Consider the following 21,689-nt stretch of genomic DNA (forward strand, 5'->3'; position numbering starts at 1 on the left):
CCTTTGATGCAATTTTAAAATCAGTTATTCACAAGGCAATATAATTGCTTTCGTATGATTGCTTGGAAATTAAACTATATAGTCCCATAAACTCCAAGAATAAAATGATATTTTTAGCACAGGATCAGACTAGAGCTGCAACCAAGTGGGCCAATCACTTATCTTTCATTTCTACAGGTCACAAACTACACTGAACCAGCTGCTCTCATCAACTCCTTTATCCACATGATAGCATCTTAAAAGCAGAAATTTATCATTGTTTAAAAATATATATTAAAATGACAGGTGTCTGCTATGTTCAAATCAAATAGGTTGAAAATGAGAAAAAATTCTATTGCCTTAGAACAACCTATCAGACAGTCAATTTCAGTCCTAATGCAAGTTCTTAATCCAAAACATTGACAATTTCTTCCGCCATTCACCCACACCCCACAGATGTTGTTCGACCTTCTGAGTTCTTTCAGTGGTCTGTTTTGTGGTCCATTCACTCCTCATATTGTGCATGCATAACCATTAGGCCATACTGTACTATTTATCATGCAGGTACTCACACTGAAGCCTGATTCTACAAACACCTCCATATACTTTTCACCAAAGACTTCTGGATTGTAGTCAGTAACCAGTGGCTACTTTTTTGTTATATCTTTACAATTAAGTGTAAAGAGCCAGAAAGCGATTTGTTACAAATACTGCATAATCTTGGTCTTTCAAATCTATTGGTTCAATGGTAAAAAAACTTAATGAATGTATCTACAAAGCTATTAAAGATCAAATGAAATGTTACAGCAATGGCTTTAAAAATGTTTAACTTATTTTTTCCCCTGGGAGTTAATATTCTAGAATTTCTTGGGAAGTTTCAAGTATCAAGGAGGGACGGTGTCAGGGCAGACTGATCTGAGGATGCAATCAGTGAGAAAGGACTGGGACTGCGTGGAGAAAGATTGGCGGTAGCATATTTTGGAGGAGGCTGTTGAAGACTTAATGGGCAAAAGACTGATTGTGGACTTCAAGAAGGGTAAGATGAAAGAACACATACCAATCCTCATAGAGGGATCAGAAGTAGAGAGAGTGAGCAGCTTCAAGTTCCTGGGTGTCAAGATCTCTGTGGATCTGACCAGGTCCCAACACACTGACATAGTCATAAAGAAGGCAAGACAGCAGCTATCCTTTATTAGGAGTCTGAAGCGATTTGGCATGTCTACAAACACACTCAAAAACTTCTATAGTTGCATTCTGACAGGCTGCATCACTGTCTGGTATGGAGGGGCTACTGCACAGGACTAAAAGAAGCTGCAGAAAGTTGTAAATCTAGTCAGCTCCATCTTGGGTACTAACCTACAAAGTACCCAGGACATCTTTAGGGAGCGGTGTCTCAGAAAGGCAGCATCCATTATTAAAGACCTCCAGCACCTAGGGCATGCCCTTTTCTCACTGTTACCATCAGGCAGGAGATACAGAAGCCTGAAGGCACACACTCAGCAATTCAGGAACAGCTTCTTCCCCTCTGCCATCCAATTCCTGAATGGAGTTTGAAGCTTTGAACACTACCTCACTTTTATTAATACACAGTATTTCTGTTTTTGCAGATTTTTAATAATCTATTCAATATACGTAATTGATTTACTTATTTATTTATTATTGTTTTGTTTTATTTTATTTATTATTTTTTTTCTCTTTCTCTGCTGGATTACGTACTGCATTGAACTGCTGCTAAGTTAACAAATTTCATGTCCATGCCAATGATAATAAACCTAACTCTGATTCTGAAGCATACAGAGTTGATAGAGTGCATCTGGCTGTGAATAAAGTTTGCATAGGCAACCGAAAAGTTTTCCATTGCAAGAATAGTGCTGCCATCTTCTGCACAGACTCACTGTCAGTCCGCAGATTGATCAGCATCTGGCACCAGTTTTGAATTGGGTGACATTTTACAGCCTGGCTTACAGGGATGTATATCGTGCAAGAAAAAATAAAAGAGGGAAGGGAAGCAGGGTAGCGAGCGCAAATAATCAGTCCTGGTACAAACAAAATGAAGAGTCAAGTTATCTTAAGTTACAAAATTCAGTATTGAGTCCTGTAGGCTGACAAAAATAGCACTGTTCCCAGAGCCTACATTAGACCTCATTGTAACAGTGCAGGGGACCAAAAACAGGGCTTAATGTGCTAGAGGGGCAATAGATTAAAATGACAGGCAACCAGAAGTTCAAGGTCACTCCTGTGAATTGAATGCTGCTACTCCACTGCAGGTGATCCAAACTGTTTGATTTCTCCGATGTAGAGGAGGCCACATCATGAGCACTGAATGCAGTACAAATGAATCACTGCTTCACTTGGACTGTTATTTGAATTCTTGGTTGGTGGGAAGGAAAAAGGTGAATGCACAGGCATTGCATTTCCTTCAGTTGCATGGGAAAGTGCTATAAAAATCTGGTTCAGAGGAGCCAGGGCATGCAGCAGGAATTTGTTGGAATGAAAAGTCATGATATAACAGAGCTGGGAATGCAGGAGTTGCACTTTCTCAGACAGGAAAGAATCTGGTCATCAAGCACACAATGTTATTGGTGTTGCTATGTGTGGTGCTGGAGTGGCCCAAATGCCACTCCAGCAATGTAGCTGTTCATCTGCCACTTAATTTATTAATCCAAAGTGGATCATATCCACAGGGATGTGATGTATAATTCTCCTGAGAAAGAGGGCAAGAATGTAACTTAACCATCACCTGATGGCTACCTTTGATTGTGGCTAAACTAAGCACTGTATAAATTCTGGGTACTCAATTATCAGATGTCACTACATGTCGAGGTTGTACTTGTCCCTGATGTGGAGAAGAATGGGTCAGTGGCATGGAACGTTCCATTTAGGTGGGCCATGCCATACTACCGGTCCTTCATTGTAAAATTTATTTGGAAAAGCACCTTTCACCACAAAGCTGTCCTGGAGGAAAATGCAAAAGAGTCTGTCTGACAGAGTGCCTCATCAACAGAAATTTCAAACAAGCACCAAGTCACTTGATTCATTTTGAGAACACCCAACTCCTATTAGACCATTAATGTATACCAGGAATCTAAATACGCTGCATGCTGAGAAGGTCATTCACCTTCCTGTATAGTTTAAAGACTGTCTAGAAATTTGTCGAGATTTATGTTGACCAGCTGCATGATGCTAGACTGAACTCTATACGCTATTGCTTTGCCACATATGAAGAAAAGCTTTGACTACTGCTGGAAGGTCTGGACTGCCTGAAGCTTGTTAATCTTCCGGTGCCAAGAACTGTCTACAACCAGTCCTGTCCAGGGACCTCTGCCATTAATGGAGTTAAGCACAGCCCGTTTAGCATCAATGATATTGACATACGAAACATTCGTGATATTCATTATCCCTCCAGCCCGAAGGTCTTCTTAAGAAGAACGTAAATGTGTTTTATTTAAAAGGTTTAATACTGCAATACTGAATGGCAATATAAACGTTATTAATTTGATTTCATTGGGGAAAAAACACAAGGATCACCCCGTTTCAAACAAGAAAAAATATGGGATGCTGAAATATGCTAGAGGAACTCAGCAAGTCTGGCAGTTTCTATGGAAAAGAGTAAACAGTCGACGTTTCGGGCCGAGACCCTTCATCAGGATCACCCTGTTTGTTTTCTCCCGTCTGAAAGAATGGTGCCAAGCTCGAAGCAGCAAGGCCGCCAGGAATGAATCCTCCGCCCAGGAATGCAGACCTGAAATATTACGCAATAATAATTCACACTTTAAGCGGGCAGTAGCTTTTGCTGAGAATGAAAGGGCCTGGAGCCCAAGGTCTTACTGTTAGGAAATCCTGCGCCGCTAAGTGACAGTGGCAATCGATAAATCCGCTCATACTGCCCGGAACGCCACAGGATGCACCTCACCGTCCGTTGACATTAGTGAAGTGCAGCGTTTTACTTTCGGATTTGCTTATTTTAGGAATTCTCGGGGGGGGGAATATTCTTCATGAGCAATACCAGATTGGGCTCTAAACCATTTGTTTTAAAATTGGGACGCACATTCCTTCCGCGATGTGGCTGACCAGGGCTCTTGCGGAACCGGTATTAGAAGTAATGTTTTTCACCGGAATTCTCTAGGGTTGCACTCGGCGGAAGTTCGTCTGTTTGGAAAAGTGGCGGCAAAGTCTCCTAGTGTTGGAGTGGTTCCAGAGCTGTACCGACGGGTGGATGGATGGCGCTGCCGGGCGGCCGAGTGCTCTGCTGCTCGAAGCGGCCGGTGACGGCGGCGCTTGAGCGCTTGTCGGAGGCTCTGTGCGATCGGTTGCAGGGAGAGCGGCAGCTGGAGGCTCGGCGGGTGAGTGGGGTGAACAAAGGCCCCGAGGTGGTGGCGGAGGTGGTGGTGGTGGTGGTGGTGGTGGTGGTGGTGGGAGGGACAGAGGGAGTGGGTATAGGTGGAGAGACGGGGGAGGATGGAGGGCTGTCGGTAGGTGGGGTGAGGCACTGGGGAGGGTAGTTTGGTTTTCCAAGTTACAGTGGAAGGACGTGTATGGCCATGTAGTTTTGTAAAATGCATAAAGTCGTGGACTGTTTTCTAAGCTGGGATCGAATTCAGAAATCAGTGGTGCAAACAGATTTGGGAATCCTAGTGTTGGTTGAGTCAGTACTAAGAAGGCAAATGCAATTTAGCATTCATTTCCAGAGGACTAGAATATAGAAGGCAAGAATGTAATGCTGAAGCTTTATAAGGTACGGGTCAGACCACATTTGGAGTTTTATGAGTAGTTTTAGGCCCCATTTCTAAGAAATGATGCGGAGGGTCCTGAGGAGATTTACAAGAAAGGTCCTGGGAATGAAAGGGTTAACACGCAAGGAGCTTATGATGGCTCCAGGCTTGTACTCGCTACAGAATATTGAAAAGCCTAGAGCTGCTGTGAAGTGGATTTTTCTAGTAGTCGGAGAGTTTAGAGCCAGAGGGCACAAGCTCAGAATAGAAGGACATCTCTATGGAACAGAAATGAGAAGTTTTCTTTTGGCTAGATGGTGCTGAATCTGGAATGCATTGGCACATACTGCTGTGGAGGCCAAATCATTGGGTACAGGTTTCCCCTGCCATCGGAAGGTAGAGCGTTCCTATGAAACAGTTCGTAAGCCGGAATGTCGTAAAGTGAAGAAGCAGTTACCATTTATTTATATGGGGAAAATTTGTGAGTGTTTGCAGACCCAAAAAATAACCTACCAAATCATGCCAAATAACACACAAAACCTAAAATAACAGTAATATACAGTAAAAGCAGGAATGATACGATAAATACACAGCCTATATGAAGTAGAAATACTTTTCTACAATCATTGCCATACTGTCCACTGTAGCAAAAATCTCAAGCAAGCACTCTCGGCAGAAACACTCTCTCCAGTAACCTTTAAGCTATGAAGCGGCCAAATCATATCAAATAACACAAAAATACACAGCCTATATAAAGTAGAAATAATGTATGTACAGTGTAGTATCACTTACCAGAATTGGGAAGACAGCGCCGAGCACACTGATGATGGTGTGTTAGGCTGAGTCGTTGGAGGTTGGGGTGGTGCAGTGGTCCCCAACCTCCAGGCCGCAGACCGATACCGATCCGCGAAGCATGCAGTGGTGCAGCGGTAGCCGGGACACACCCAGCACATCTTTAAGAAAAATGCCGAAATAAACAAGCTAATTAATTAGATGCTGCCTGGCACCAAATTAATTAGCTTGTTTATTTCAGCTTTTTTTTTTCTTAAAGATGTGCTGGGTGCATCCCGGCTACCGCTGCACCACTGCACAGTTCGCGGCAATGTATCGGTCTGCGGCCCGAATGTTGGGACCACTGGGGTGGTGGGACACTGAGGTGTCATCTCATTGTCGTCTGTTTCCATCAGGGTAGGCAGGTCATCTTCTATGTCTGCCTGCCTCGTTGTCGAAGGTCGAGGTTTGTCATCTGCTGTGGCTGGTGTGGAAGGCTTGAAAAAGGCTTGATTGCTTAGCCTCGCGCATTTTCTATCATACAGTTCTTTGTAAGCACTCAAACCATCCTGCAAATATGCCCTTTCAAAATTAAAGTGGTATTTTTCTGCAATCATTGCAGCGAAAATCTCATGCAGTTGCTTCACTTTCAATTCCTGGACAACTTCACTTTCGGTCTGTTCGCTACTGCATTCGGTTTTGATTGTTATCCTTTCCTCTTCCAATTGCATCAGCTCTTCATCTATCAGTTCTTGGTCATGGGATGCCAAAACCTCTTCAACATCATCTTCGTTAACTTCCACAAGCCAAACTCACTTCGTCCACCATGATCGAAACGTTTAATTATGTCTAGTTTTACACTAGTGTAACACCCTTATGAGCTTTTTTAGGCTTTTCCGACACCTTAGAACTCATCTTGCAAATGGATGCTCAAAATAAATCGACATAAAGCACAGATGCTCACAGGCACGTGTTTAAGCGATGCTGGCTAGAATGCAGTTCCGGGGGAGGAGCTTGACTGCTCGGGGCATGCGCTGCCTTTTTTCGTAACAGTGAAAACACCTTCTGTTAGCGAAAACAGGTAACGAATGTAGGTCTTTTGTAACAGCAAAGTGTCGCAAAGCCAACGTTCGAAAAGTGGGGGGCGCCTGTATATTTAAAGTGGGGACTGATAGGTTCCTGATTAGTAAGGGTGTTAAAGGTTACAGAGAGGAAGCTGGAGAATAGGGATGAGAGGGATAAAAATCGGCCATGATTGAATGGCGGAGCAGACTCAATGAGCCAAATGGCCTAATTCCACTCCTATATCTTATGGTTAAATTGTATATCTATATTTTAATATGTGCATTAATTTTTGTAGATATTTGAAACAGCTGTTCAGGAGAACATCCTTATCAATGGAATGTTATGGCAAGAAGTTTCAGAGGATGATGAATTGAGATACGGTATGGAGCACTAAATTCCAGCTCATTATCAGAGTATGTGGTGGATATAGAGGTGAAAAGATAAATGTTGAACTTAACAAAAAGTCTTACCTTTGAATTCTGATTGCAGTTGTCCAGCTCAATTGCTTAATTGGTTAGCTATTTTAATTCCACTTTCCACTCCCATACCAACATGGCTGTCCACATTCTCCTCTACTGCTAAATTGAGGCCTTGATGCACATTAGAGGAACAGTGTCTCATATTCCACCATGGTGGTCTTCAACCTGATGGCATGAACATCAATTTCTCCAACCTAGAATAATCCACTACCTCTGTCACTACTGTCTTTTCCCTTATCTCACTCACCCCAATACCCTTTCCTGTTCTCTCAATCTGCATATCACCTACTTCTCTGGTTCCCCTTCTCACCTCAAGGTCCACTACTATGAGATTTCATCATCTTCGCTTCTACCTATTACTTTCCAAGTTCTTACATCATTCCCATTTTCCCCACCCTGATCTGCCTGTCTACCCCTTCACCTTTCACTCATCACTTGACAGCTCTGTCCAGCAAACACTCTTCCCCCCCCCAATCATTTTATACCGTTATCTTCCATCTTTCCTTCCAGTCCTGAAGGAGGATCTCAACCAGAAACATCAACTGTCCATTTTGCTCGATAGATGCTGCCTGTCGCACTGAGAGTTGCTCTAGCATTTTGGGAGTTGCCCAGATTTCCAACATATTACACTCTGTTGTGTCTCCATTTTAAACTATTTTTGGGTGTCCATGTTCTTATGAAGTATTAGCTAGACCAAGTTTTTTTTGGGGAACACTGTCACTGTCCAGAGTTGTTCAATAAGGTTCAAAGGTTCATTTATTATCAAAGTACGTATCCGTATACAACTCTGAGTTTAGTCTTCTCTAGATAGCCACGAAATAAAGAAAGTACTTAAAAGTCACCCAGAGAGAAACATCAAACCCACCTCTGCACAAAAAAGAATGGCATCGTCATCAACCCCCATCCCCCTCCCCACACAAAACACAAGAACATTGACCCCCAAACCCCTCCCCATGCACAAAATGCAAGAATATTGCCCCCAAAACCCTCTCCCCGGCACAAAATGCAACAAGAACATTAAACCTCTAAATCCCTTCCCCACACAAAATGCAACAAGAACCTCGATACTAAACCCCCTCCCCCACAGAAAATGCAACATCGACCCCCAAACCCCTTCCTCTGCACAAAACGCAATAAGAACAACTCCCAAGTCCCCTTCCCCTGCACAACAAAGTAGAAAGGAATTGGCAAAAACACAGAATATAAAAACCATAGTCATAAAAAGTCCACAATCCATAAACACAGAACCACGAAGCATCCTCTGACATTCATCAAAAGAGAGGCAGAGGCCTATCTGCTTACCATGGCTAGCCACAGTATGGTTATCCACTCACAGCCAAAACAGGCTGTCAGCACTGATCTCTCGCTCGCCTTTTGCATTTGCTTTATGTCTCAATCTTACTCAACGCTTCAATCAGCAAAATGGAGTCAAAGTTTGCCTCTAAATTTCTTTGCATCGAGCCCCTCCAAGTACAAGCTCACTTCCCAGAATCTTCTCAGAAACAGCAAAGCAATGGATCACTCAATGGATCTCCAAATTGTAAGTTACAGGCTGTAACAGTCCCAGAAATACATTTAAGATGAGAAACAGATGTGAAGGAATTAAAATAGACATTTTCATGCACTATCTGGAAGGTGTTGACTGACGGAGCATTGTACACTAGCACCATCTTTCTTTGTATCTGTGAGCTTAGTCCTCAAATTAATACACAAATATATTTAGCAGGCACTTAGAGGAATAATATTAAGGAGCATATTATAGTAATTGAAAGTGATTCTGTTACAGAAGATGGAGATACTTTGAGTTAAACTCAGTGTAAATTTGATCCTTGAACACTGATCAATAAGAGTTGAAAGCATTTTTAACTGGAATGGAATAACCTAGACATCCTATTCAAAATCCTCTGGTGCAACAGCAAAAAACAAATGAAAGAAAATATATAATATTAGCTGTTAGTGACATAAGTTATAATTGAATGGAATTGACTTGATTCCTCTGTCAGTGCTTTTAAATGGTTTGCTGTGGGAATCCATCCATTAGTCATTACAGAACTTTGAGTCTTGGTGTCATCCTGCTCTCTGCAGTCTGCATTTCCTTCATCTATGGGAACTAAGACTAGGCATGCATATTAAATAAAACTATAATTAGGGTACTATTAATTTCCATCAATTGTCCTTTTTTTTTGTACAGGTATCTCAAATTGCAATGGACATTTAACAATTGACCTTGTTTCAATTCTATTTAAATGGTTTGATTTATTCAAATCAAAATTTTGAATTATGATGAAACCTCATAACTTTAATTCTTTTTGCATGCTTGCAGCAGACATTGCACTTCAATTAAATTCTGGTTATGTAAGCAGAAGAAGTTACTTTGTAATTTAAATCTTTCTGAATTTAAATGTTGAAGTGCTATGGTAGTCAACAGGATTTTAATGTTTTTTCTGTTTTATTTCTGTAGAGAAAGTAAGTTCAATAGGCTGTGCTATTAATTCCTAAAGTAATTGGTGGTGTTAATATCTGGCCCAAAAAAAGCCAATTTTTACTAAATATCTTGCTTTAACAATTTTATTTTCAGGAAATGACATAAAGAATTTGGATGACGATTTGGACGAATGTATTAAGGAGACAGCCTCAAAACGTAAACAGTTTCCCAGAAGGGTCGTTGGACATCTTGCTAAAATCATGAAAGCAGAAAGGGAATTGTTGGTATGTGTTTTCGATTTTGTATCTTTTGTGCTGTTGAGTTTTTTTTTCTCAGGGTGAAAATGTCAGATACTAGAGAGCATGAGTTTAAGGTGAGAGGGAGGGAAGTTTAAAGTAGATGTTATGAAGCGAAGTTTTTTTTAAACAGACTGGTAGGTACCTGGATTGTGCTGCCAGTGAAGGTGATAGAAACAGATATGATAAAGAACCTCTAGATTGGCACAATAGGTGGAAGGATGTATGCCATATGAGATGAGTTAAAATAAGCATAGTCAGTACTCGTACTTAAGAGTCACTTCCTGTGCTGTACTGTTTAATGGTCTATTCATTTCATAGTCTTGTAAATGTATTGTACGAGGGGTGATTGATAAGTTCGTGGCCTACGGTAGAAGGAGATTAGATTACGAGAACACTCAATCCTCTTTTATTGTCATTTAGAAATGCATACATGCATTAAGAAATGATACAATGTTTCTCCGGAGTGCTATCACAGAAAACAGGACAAACCTAAGACTAACACTGACAGAACCACATAATTATAACCTATAGTTGCAGCAGTGCAAAGCAATACCATAATTTGATGAAGAACAAACCATGGGCACGGTAAAAAAAAGTCTCAAAGTCCCCGAGTCGATCGACTCCCGAGTCCCCGATAGCAGGCGGCATAAGGGAGAAATTCCCTGCCATAAACCTCCAGGCATCGTCAACTTGCCGATGCCTTGGAAGCAGCCGACACCAAGTCCATCCGTCCAAAAACGTCGAGCCTCCAACCAGCCCCTCCGATACAGCCTCCCAAGTGCCATCCTCTGCCAAGCACTTTCAACCTAGCCCAGGCTGCTGAAACAAGCAAAGCCGAGGATTCGGGGCCTTCTGCTCCAGAGATTCCGGTTACCATACAGTAGCAGCGGCAGCGAAGCGGGCATTTCAGAAGTTTTCCAGATGTTCCTCCGTACTCTCACGTCTGTCTCCATCAAATCAGAATTGTGCACGGTCCCCTACTTGACAGATTACAGATATCGTTCACCGGAGAAGCCGCGCGCACTGCTGTCGCGCCGTCATCTTCTCCTCTTGTTATTAACTTCAAACTTTCTGCATAGTCACTGAAAGAGTTGAACTGCATGTGCATGTAACGAGAGCTGTATAACTCATCTCCTTCTACCTTGGGCCACGAACTTATCAATCACCCCTGACTGTGGACCACTTTTTGGAGGTCCAAGATGCCGACTTCTACAAAGAAGGGATCCGTATGCTCCATGACCCCAGGACTAAGTGTGTAAATGTAGGAGGGGACTATGTTGAAGAATAAATGTGCTAGGCTTTCTAAAATTGACTCCTTCTACCTTAGGCCATGAACTTATCAATCTCCCCTCGTATAACGTGATTTGTATTACTCCAGATTTCATGGATTTATGAAAAGGGGATTAGAATTAGTTCTTGGTTTGGCAGGTTTGTGTTTAATTAAAGATTAAGTGGACTAAGCCTGCATTCTCGAGATTTTAGAAGTCTGTGAAGGGAATTACAGAGACGTGAGAGTAGAGCTGGCCGAAGTTGATTGGAAGGGAACTCTAGCAGGAATGATGGTAGAGCAGCAATGGCTGGAGTTTCTGGGAACAATTCGGAAGGCGCAGGATAATTGCATTCCAAAGCAGTATTCTAAAGATAGGTGATGCAACTGTGGCTGACAAGGTAAGTGAAAGCCAAAATGAAAACCAAAGAGAAGGCATATAATAGAGCAAAAATTAGTAGGAAATTAGAGGATCTTGGAAGCTTTTAATAACCAACAGAAGGCAACAGAAAAAGTCATCGAGGGAAAAGATGGACTCTGAATGTAAGCTAGCCAATAATATTAAAGAGGATACCAAAAGTTTCTTCAGATATATAAAGAGTAAAAGAGAGACAAGAGTAGATATTGGACTGCTGGAAATGTTGCTGGAGAAGTAGTAATGGGGACAAGGAAAAGGCAGAAAAACTGAATAAGTATTTTGCATGAGTCTTCATTGTGGAAGACACTGTCAGTATGCCAGAGGTTCAAGTGTCATTGGGCAAAAGTTAGTGAAGTTGCCATTACCAGGGAGAAGTCGATGTTTCGGGCGGATTGTTGAAGGGTCTCAGTCCAAAACGTCAACTGTATTCTTTTCCACAGATGCTACCTGATCTGAGTTTCTCCAGCATTTTGTGTGTGTTGCTTGGATTTCCAACATCTGCAGATTTTCTCTTGTTAGAGATATGTACAGTAGGTTTTCAGATATTAATAGTATCGGAGTATGGGTTAAGTGTAGGAAAGTGGTAGAGGTAAAAGGTCACAGGTCTACTCCAGTTTATCTTGTTGCAGGTTATTAACATCCAAATATTCTTTTTAAAAGAATAGTAATTAAAGAAATCCTCCTGCAAACTGGGACTTCGGAAAAGCAATCTAGCTTACATTATTTGAAATGTATCTTTTCAAATGGAGGCTTTTTGATTCATTGATGCTAGGTCTCAGATTCATTCCATTTACATCCCTGAACCTATTTTCTCATGTGCTCATTAATACCCATCTGATTCTCCATGAGCCACCCCTGCTGGGAACAATTCACAGTTGTCAATGAATCTAACAACCAGAATGTTTTTAGGGTGTGGAAAGAAAGCAGAACCCCTAGGGGTTACCCTACTGTCAATAGGGAGCACGTGCTGCATCCCAATTGTCCTTAACTCACTGGAGATTTTAGAAAGTGATATCACTGTGCCACCTTCTGTACTTGGAGTATTTACTGTATTTCAAACACAGACATTCAGCAACTGTTCTTTCCAAAAAGTGCATTAGTTAATGTTCCGTTTGATTCTAAGCTAAATCACCAGGCACCCTACCGCTATGATTTTTATTTTGCAATTCTACGATATTGGATCACACTTAAGTTTTTAGCTACAGTAATCATTGTCAATTTCTTTGCTGCTCCTCCCTTTCCTGACTATTTCTGTTCTGAAAACTCAGTTCAGAAAGAGATGATGTGGAGAAGGGACACACAGAAGGATCAATGTGTGCAGTGCAAGGACAGGAATCTGGCAGTATCAGTGTGTAAAGTACACAGCAAAATGTACTTCAGTATCTCAGGAATAATGCATGTATAAACATAAAGATCTTAATGCTTCCAAAATAAAACTGAAGTGTATTATGTATTAAACAACTTTTAACTCTAAAACGGCTAAGCTCAGAGTGGAAGCAAATAACCGTAGTCTTTTTCTTTTTCAAGTCAGGGTTTCAAAGAAAGGAATACTGTCACTACTTGAACATTCATTGTCAAATAATTCAGTTTGCTTTCACATGACCCTAATCTCCAGTTGTCATGAGATTTCCTATTGGTCATATATATATTCTTTGTGTTTATCTTTCTCAACACAAAATCTTGCATCATGAGTTTCATTCTCAGTTTCAACTTTTTCTCTTTTATATCACATTTTGATACAAATTTTGGGCAAAATAAGACTGATACCAGTGTTGTAATGCATAGTTATTCATTTTTAATCCCAGGTTTCAAAGTGTAAGCTAATTACCTTTTCACTTTCTCTGCCTCCCAACTTTCTCCTACTTACTTCTGCACAAAGTTCACAATATTGTGTTCTATATCGTTGCCCTGAAAATACTTGATAAATTTTAATTTCATTAACAACTGTCTTCACCTTTTTTCACTAGGAATTTATTGTTGTGAGAGCTCACTATTGTGGAAGCATTTCATTGTCAATAAATCAGAAAAATCATTTGCATTCTCTTGTGATCTCATCCCTAACTAATGTAATTATACATGGAGATCAGTCCAGAGAATTGCATTAATAACTGAGAGTTGAACCATTTCCCACAAAGCCCACACCAATCTTCAAGCCCTGGTAATACTAATCCTACTCTAATCTATATACTACTAAAACTCTCACGCTCTGTTTTTTCTGTTTTTGTGACCTCCAATTAGTGCAAATGGTGCATTACAGCAGCACTTTTTTGGGCTAAATTGAATTAAAATGCACTAACTTACAGAATGCAGGCAAAGTTCAGGGTTATATATTGGTATAAGATTTCTCATTCGCCAAAAATCAACAGGCTGGCTTTCACTCGAGATGTGATCGGCCATCATGGAAATCGGGACGTGACAGCCCGACGCATGCACACGGCCAGCCTCAGCAGCGACACCTACCGGAGCAAAAGGGCAGGGCAGCTGTATTTCAAGGGATCACATTCTGCTAATCACCATCAGCATGTGCAGGATTGGGACAGATCTAACTGCCACCCATCAATAAGAGATAATTAAATCTTATTGTAATGACGTACTCCAGGACACCCATAAAACCCTTTGCTGCAGTCAAAGGACAGCGGTGACTATATCACAAACATTTAGGAGAGCGCCAACCACATCATCAAGAATAATCAGCATCCTTTGGTGTTAGTGCTTTGTATCTTCTATCCAGCATTAGGGTAAAAAAAAATGGTCAGCCTAATTATGCCACGTGGAAAGGGAAGGGGGACATTATGGTCAAGAGATGATGCCATACGTCGTCAGGAAGTGGCAAGGAGAGGGAGAGAACAAGAATCGGATGAGGCCAGGGCCGCACGACTCCAGGATCAAAGAGTCAGGACAAAAAAAGATGAGAGAAGAAGAGACAGAGGAGGAGAGGCATGCACGTCTCCAGGATCAGAGGCAAACAACAAACAGCAGAAGGGATGAAGAGACGGGGGTGGGGGTGAATATCAACGAAAGGCACAAGGGTGGCAGAGCAACACTCACAACACGCTGGAGGAACTCAGCAGGTCGGGCAGCATCCATGGAAATGATCAGTCAATGTTTCGAGCCGGAACCCTTCGTCAGGACTGAAGAGGGAAGAGGCAGTGGCCCTATAAAGGAGGTGGGAAGGAGAAGGCTGGTAGGTGCCAGGTGAAAAACCAGTAAGGGGAAAGATCAAGGGGTGGGGGAGGGGAAGCAGGGAGGTGATAGGCAGGAAAGGTGAAGAAGGAATAGGGGAAAACACGATGGGTAGTAGAAGAAGGCGGAACCATGAGGGAGGTGATAGGCAGCTGGGGGAGGGGGCAGAGTGAAACGGAGGGGAAGGGAATGACCAGAAGTTGGAGAATTCTATGTTCATGCCCGGGGGCTGGAGGCTACCCAGACAGTATATGAGGTGTTGCTCCTCCAACCTGAGTTTAGCCTCATCCTGGCAGTAGAGGAGGCCATGTATGGACATATCTGCATGGGAATGGGAAGCAGAGTTGAAGTGGGTGGCAACCGGGAGATCCTGTCTGTTGTGGCGGACGGAGTGGAGGTGCTCAACGAAGCGGTCCCCCAATCTGTGTTGGGTTTCACCGATGTAGAGGAGGCCGCACTGGGAGCATCGGATGCAATAGGTCAGGGGTCCCCAACCTTTTTTGCACCACGGACCGGTTTAATATTGACAATATTCTTGTGGACTGGGCGGGGGGGGGGGGGTGGTGGGGGCGTGTTCAAATAGGGTTGAACTCACCTCGTCATGTCTTTTACAGTTAGGGTTGCCAACTTTCTCACTCCCAAATAAGGGATAAAAGTAGCAGTCAAATCCCGGGACACTTTACACCAGGAAGGACTATCATGACCATGAAGCCTTGCGCGGGCACCTGCGTGCGCATGCACGTACATGCTGAATTTTTTCCCCACAAATCAGCTTTGCCTTCATCTTCCCGACTATACTGCACATACATTATTTCTACTTTATATAGGCTGTGTATTTATCATATCGTTCCTGCTTTTACTATATGTTAGTGTTATTTATTTTCAGTTTCATGTGTTATTTGGTATGATTTGATAGGTTATTCTTTGGGTCTGGGAACGTTCAAAAATTTTTCCCATATAAATTAATGGTAATTGCTCCTTCGCTTCACACCATTTCGGCACGAAAGGTTTTATAGGAACGCTTTACCTTAGTGGGAGAAATACAAGAGAAGGCTGGTCCCGTATGGGACAAACCAATTTATCCCAATACACAGGATGTCCCAGCAAATACGGGACTGTTGGCAACCTATGTTCAAGTTCAACAGTGCGTGACAGGGAATGAGGAAAGGTGCAGCTGACTCATATCATTTCCTCACGGCCCGGTAGCACATGCTTTGCGGCCTGGTACCAGTTCGCGGCCCGGTGGTTGGGGACTGCTGCAATAGATGACCCCAACAGACTCACAAGTGAAGTGTTGCCTCACCTGGAAGGACTGTTTGGGGCCCTGAATGGTGGCAAGAGAGGAGGTGTAGGGACAGGTGTAGCACTTGTGCTTACAGAGCTAAGTGCCAGGTGGGAAATCCGTGGGGAGGGACGTGTAGACCAGGGAGTCGTGGAGGGAACGAACCCTGCAGAAAACGGAGAGGGGTGGAGAGGGAAAGATGTGCTTAGTAGTGGGGTCCTGTTGAAGGTGGCAGAAGTTGCGGAGGATAATGTGCTGGATCCAGAGGCTGGTGGGGTGCTAGGTGAGGACAAGGGGAACTCTGTCCCTGTTGAAGGTGGCAGAAGTTGCGGAGGATAATGTGCTGGATCCGGAGGCTGGTGGGGTGCTAGGTGAGGACAAGGGGAACTCTGTCCCTGTTGTGGTGGCGGGAGGATGAGGTGAGGGCCGAAGTGCAGGAAATGGAGGAGATGCGGGTGAGGGCATCATTGGTGACGGCAGAAGGGAAACCATGATCTTTAAGGAAAGAGGACATTTGAGATGTCCTGGATGGCAGATAAGCCAGAAATGATGCCATCAAAAGTGTCCTTCGTTAAATGAGGAGCAGCTATATTTGCTTTGCTATGCATCATTCTTCTTCAATAAACTGAGGTTTTCTACTTCAGTTTCCAAAGCAAAGTGATACCAATGGCATTCAGGAAAATTTAATGTTCATTCTGGTCACATCAAAGGGTGCCCCAACGGGTGACCCCGTTGTCTAATCCTTTTTAAATTTATCTCCGTTATTTTAGGGATGCAGCTCAGAACAGGCCCTTCCGGCGCAATAAGCCACACCACCCAGCAGCCTACCTATTTAATCCTAGCCTAATCACGGGACCATTTACAATGATCAATTAACTTACTTACTGGTACGTCTTTGGAATGTGGGAGGAAACTGGAGCTTCCAGAGGAAGCCCACATGCTCACGGGAAGGACATGCAAACTTATGGACAGAGCTAGAATTGAACTTCAACACTCCACCTGTAATAGCATTACACTAATCGCTATGCTACAGTGGCAACACAACTATCAACTTGCTTCTCACCTACAGTCTAATATGGCCAATTAACCTACTTGCCTTCACTTTTTGAGATGTGTGAGGATACCCATGGAGTCACAAGGAGAACATGAATGCTCCCCATGGCGCCAGAAATCAGGAAAGAACAAAGATTTACTAGCTGTGCCAGCCAGAAAGAGGCGTTCACTAATTTTCTGCTTACCAGCCTTTATGCCCATGTGGTTTGAGTGGTTTTTGATGCCCAGCAACACAAAACATCCCATGTCCTTCTTCGTAGATCTCCACTGAAAATTTTAACGCCCGATCTTTCACTTGTTTAGGTGTTCTTCACTATTTCCCATCACCTGGTCTAGCCGTGCTTTGCAGTACAGACTGGTTTTAAGTGATGTTCAGAAGTTATGAAATTGTGCTGCCTGCTGATATGCAGAGGTATTGACATGCAGCAAAATATACTATGCTCTTTACATCTCAATTAGTATCACATCTTGGTCTGCGTACTAATTGTAAAGGGTGACGAAATTGGTTGCCCCCTTGATTCCTTTTACTATGCATGATTAAGTCTGCATTCTAGACCACTATTACTCAGTCTGTACAAGCTTCAAAAGTAGTATTACTTTAATAGTAAAATGTTTTAACTGATTTTGTTTATTACTGTCATAAACTTAATGCATTTCATTGTTGCAGAAGCTTTATCAGCCAACGGTAGATCTGCAAATGAAAATGGAAACCCATCCAGAACAAGGTAATTACCTAGCATAAATTTTTGCTATGGACCTGAGTTAATTAACACAATAAAACAACAGAAGGTAGTTATCAAGTAATCTTTTACATCAGGGATAACATCTTTTAAATGTTGTAATGGTACTCACCTCTACTACTTCCTTGACAGCGTGTTCTACATGCTCACTACTTTCTGTGTGGTTGGGGGAAAAGGAGTTGTCCCTCAAGTTCCCATTAAATCTTTCTCCTCTCACCTTAAATTTACAGTATGTAATCTAGTTTTAGACTCCCTTATTCTGGGAAAAAGACTTTCTTCACTATAAGGCCACCCCTCACTTTCTGTGCTCAAGGCAAAAAAGGTCCCAGTCTCTCCAGCCACTTGTACTGTACTCATGTCCCTGTAAGATCCTGGTGAACCTTTCCTGTACCTTTTTCAGCTTACAAACATCATTCCTATGATTGACCAGAACTGCCCAAGTCCTGACGAAGGGTCTCGGCCCGAAACGTTGACTGTACCTCTTCCTAGAGATGCTGCCTGGCCTGCTGCGTTCGCCAGCAACTTTTATGTGTGTTGCTTGAAATTCCAGCATCTGCAGATTTCCTCGTGTTTGCACGATACTCAGTGTGGTCTCATCAACAACATCTTGCAACATGACACCCCAACCACTAGGTGCTAACTCTTTTTGGTATTTGTGCATTGGCCAATTTTAATATGTATACTTTTCATTAGTGTTCAAGGAAGCAGAAATATTGGAAAGTACATCAAAAAATTGTCAAGATATGAGTGAAGCCATGAAGGTAAGAATTCCACATATTTTGAGTTTTATCTAGAGGAAACTCGATCAGCAGTTAACAAATTTCAGAAACATTTCAACTAGAGTTTTTAGAAAGTATTCAGGTCTTTCAGTTCTACCCTTGTTTGTTGTGAGGCCTTCGGTTCTCCTAGAGGGGCTTTCAAGTTCCATCTTCCAAATAATAAAGTACAAAAATCAGTGTGAAAATTTCTGTAAAGTAAGATGGGTATTGGAATTATTTGAATTAAGTGCCTACATAAAACTTTTTGATAATTATGGCGATTCGTATATCTGTCCATCCAAAAAAAGTACCAGACAAAAAAATCTTAATTGGTTGTCTGAATCAGGGTCCATAATTTCATGTGATTTAGAATCAATCCTTTAATGTACGTCATTGTTAACCAGCAGTTAAATTTGCCCAGAGGAGACGTGCAGTTTCTGGAATCTGAAAGAACAAACTATTGTAGCAGGATGTCCATGCAGACATCTTATGCCATGCCTTTGAGCTTCATTAGTTTAGGGATGGGAGGGGATGAGAAATTGTGACATTTTAAGTCTTAACCCTGCATCAGGACTGTAGGATATGTTATTTTTATTTTAGCCACTAGATGGCAATATTAAGAGACCAAGAATAACACTGCAAACTGTATAGAGTTCCATTCAGTGACTGGAATTGAATAGTAAAACATTGGAGCAAATGATGTAAGTTAGTGAAACTGTTAATTGCTATTATAATCCTGTGGGACTGACAGTAAGTTTATTTGTTACCCAGTTTGAACTTGGGACCATACCATGCCTAAATATGAATTTCTGGGCACTAAGTCAGCTGTGGTTACATCAACTGTGATGCTAGTGTAGCATATTGGGGCACACATCTGTCATTTATTACATGAGTAACATGCTAGTGATTACTGGTCTGTTACTACCTCATTGGTACTATTGAAATGTGCACAGATCTCCTGGCACTAATTGCAGCTACAAAGGGTTCCGTTGAAAGAGCTGCTGCAAGACATTTTCTTGAATTCCCATCTTTGTTATGCCTTAATTTCTAACATTTTTTCATTTGATAGAGGTAACTTTTAGATGAAGTACTTTGATTACTGAGGCTGTGCAATGTCTTGACTTGGCAAACTGGGCAGGAATTACCTGGGGGAAAAAGATGTGAAAAATCATTTAGCTTTTGTGTATTTTCCATGGTTTGAACTAAATAAATGTGTAATAGCACTAATAACCATATTTTTGTTTTCCTTTAGGAGTTGCCAGCCTTTATGGAGAAAGCACAAGGACTTTTGCAAACTCTACATCTTGTTTCTGTCATGAAGCACTCACAGACAAATAAGACAGTCTTCTCAAACCATACAGGGATGGAACTCCAAAATGAAAAAGGACAGGCTTTTCCCCTTGGAAAAACGGATGTCACTCCCATAGAGACAGATAAAAAGATATTGCTGAAGAATCGTAGTTCAAGGAAGAGAAAAACAAATACTTCTGTTAATTATAAATATCCAAAGCGAAGACTGCATCTTGGTCAATAAACCCTGCCAGATGTTTAGACCCAACATTTTTGTATATTCCTGTATAAAATATAGTTGTTTTCAGTGAATGTTAAGCAATTAATACCCAAATGTGCAACAAGGTATGGCAATATCAACATGTAAATGACTGAGTCTGTTCATACTAGCTACATGATTGAACAGAACATTGGATGTCCATAAGATAGGGAGAAAATGAAATAGAATATTAAGCATGATAGAATGTGTAATATAACATATTTGTCATCTTTCTTCATTTCTACAGAAGATGCTAGACTGGTATGGATCTTGATTTAAATATTTAGTTGCTCTTTGTTTTTGTGCATTTCACAATTCTTATTACAAGTATTGATTTATCTGAAAAGACTGTGACATCCTTTTGAAAATGTGAAAAATGGTTTAGTTTTTGTTTGACTTATTTTTCCTCCAGCTTTACTAAGAGCCTCTCTAGCATTCTGTTCAGTTGTGATATTGTGACTGAGCAAATCTTTATTCAGAAAATGAACATTCAGTGTGTCTAAATATGATACAGAAAAATTAAACTTTTGTCAGTTATGCATTTAATAAAGGATGTAGCACACCTTAATACATTTTGTTTAATATTGTAAAGATCAATAATTATACCTGTCCTTTTGTATGTGTACATCAGTTTTGGTTTTAAAAAAATTTAAACTGTAAATACAGTAGATTCACTTAAGATCTCTTAAATTGGGAGCAATGCTTTATTATAGGAACTTTTAATAATTCCACGTGTTGATCCATGCTGTACATTACTCTTTGCATTGAAGTGGACACAGCTAGGGGAACATTAATCTCACCATACTCAACCTTTTGGTTCCTGTCTTTGTATGTACTCCTCCCACACCACTCCCATTAGCTGCCCTGGTACTCTGGTTCCCATCCAGAGACAGAATTGCTTTTTTAATGGTTCAATTTAATATCAGAGAATGTATCCTTGCTCTTCGCAGACATCCATGAAACCGAGAGAAGAAAACCCAAAGAATGAATGACGGCAAACATTAGAGCACCAAAGCCTTCCCCCTCCTCCCATGCTCAAGATGCAGTGTGCCCCTTAGAAAATAGGTACATTTAAAATTTTATCCTCGATTTTGACCGTGCCTGTGCCATTCAAGATCAATGTCTCAATTACTTCAGGAATCTAAATAATTATAAATGGTTGAAATTGTTCAAATTAATTGACCTTCAAGTACAATTTTGCATTTCTGTCATCTGATTATCAGTGCATGATGGTGATCTTTGAATTTATACTGAACAAGTAAATCTTAATTTTTTACTTGTTCTTTTAAATCTTTCACTGTAGAGAACATTCTGTAGGAATAAAATATGCAAATAGTTATCACCTTAACTCTACTATTGTTTATTGCATTTGCTGTACTGTATCAAGATACATTGTAAGTACTTACCAAAGTTACTGCAAAAGTATTTTTCAATCTCAATTTCCAAGTGTGGAATAAGGCACCAATTGCATGGGAAAAAGAATCAAGCTGCGTTCTTGACTCCTTATCACATGGCATCCTCACTTAGGATGTACAGTACAATGGAATAACTTCCCTGCACAGGCCCATAGACTTAGTAGTCCAACCTTGCATCACTTTCTGCCCAAGATCTACAAGCTGCAAAATTTATTTCTTATTACCTCTGACAGATGTACGGTACTCATCCCTCTCATCTATACTAATCTTGTGCTCGCAATTGGCCCCTATCCC

The 21,689-nt window shown here is 41.4% G+C and overlaps 2 protein-coding genes across 4 annotated transcripts in view; one reads left to right on the forward strand and one right to left on the reverse strand.

The window, feature by feature from the left end:
• LOC134350523 (putative deoxyribonuclease TATDN3) overlaps positions 1-13,818 on the reverse strand; it is a 96,353-nt gene extending 82,535 nt beyond the window's left edge. For 2 of the 3 annotated variants that reach the window (XM_063055810.1, XM_063055808.1), the window contains exon 1: positions 13,717-13,818. In XM_063055810.1, coding sequence (XP_062911880.1) covers positions 13,717-13,815 — 99 coding nt within the window. In that variant the 5' untranslated portion in view covers positions 13,816-13,818. Of the gene's footprint in view, positions 1-3,807; positions 4,063-13,716 lie in introns of those variants that run through there. The other variant, XM_063055811.1, reaches the window with a different exon arrangement.
• On the forward strand, positions 4,069-21,288 carry nsl1 (NSL1 component of MIS12 kinetochore complex). The gene is made up of 6 exons (XM_063055813.1): positions 4,069-4,322; positions 6,823-6,907; positions 9,585-9,715; positions 17,601-17,658; positions 18,367-18,434; positions 19,684-21,288. The coding sequence occupies exons 1-6, from the start codon at positions 4,200-4,202 to the stop codon at positions 19,963-19,965; spliced, it is 747 nt and encodes a 248-aa protein (XP_062911883.1). The 5' UTR covers positions 4,069-4,199; the 3' UTR covers positions 19,966-21,288.
• Positions 21,289-21,689: the final 401 nt, after the last annotated feature.

The sequence above is a fragment of the Mobula hypostoma genome, chromosome 8, assembly GCF_963921235.1.
Source record: "Mobula hypostoma chromosome 8, sMobHyp1.1, whole genome shotgun sequence".
NCBI lineage: Eukaryota > Metazoa > Chordata > Chondrichthyes > Myliobatiformes > Myliobatidae > Mobula > Mobula hypostoma.

Bases quoted from the DNA above. Each gene is read 5' to 3' on its own strand.
- nsl1 (XM_063055813.1), top strand. From the start codon at position 4,200: ATGGCGCTGCCGGGCGGCCGAGTGCTCTGCTGCTCGAAGCGGCCGGTG. The intron at 17,659-18,366 runs GTAATTACCTAG...ACTTTTCATTAG, and splicing joins GGAAACCCATCCAGAACAAG to TGTTCAAGGAAGCAGAAATA. The intron at 18,435-19,683 runs GTAAGAATTCCA...GTTTTCCTTTAG, and splicing joins ATATGAGTGAAGCCATGAAG to GAGTTGCCAGCCTTTATGGA.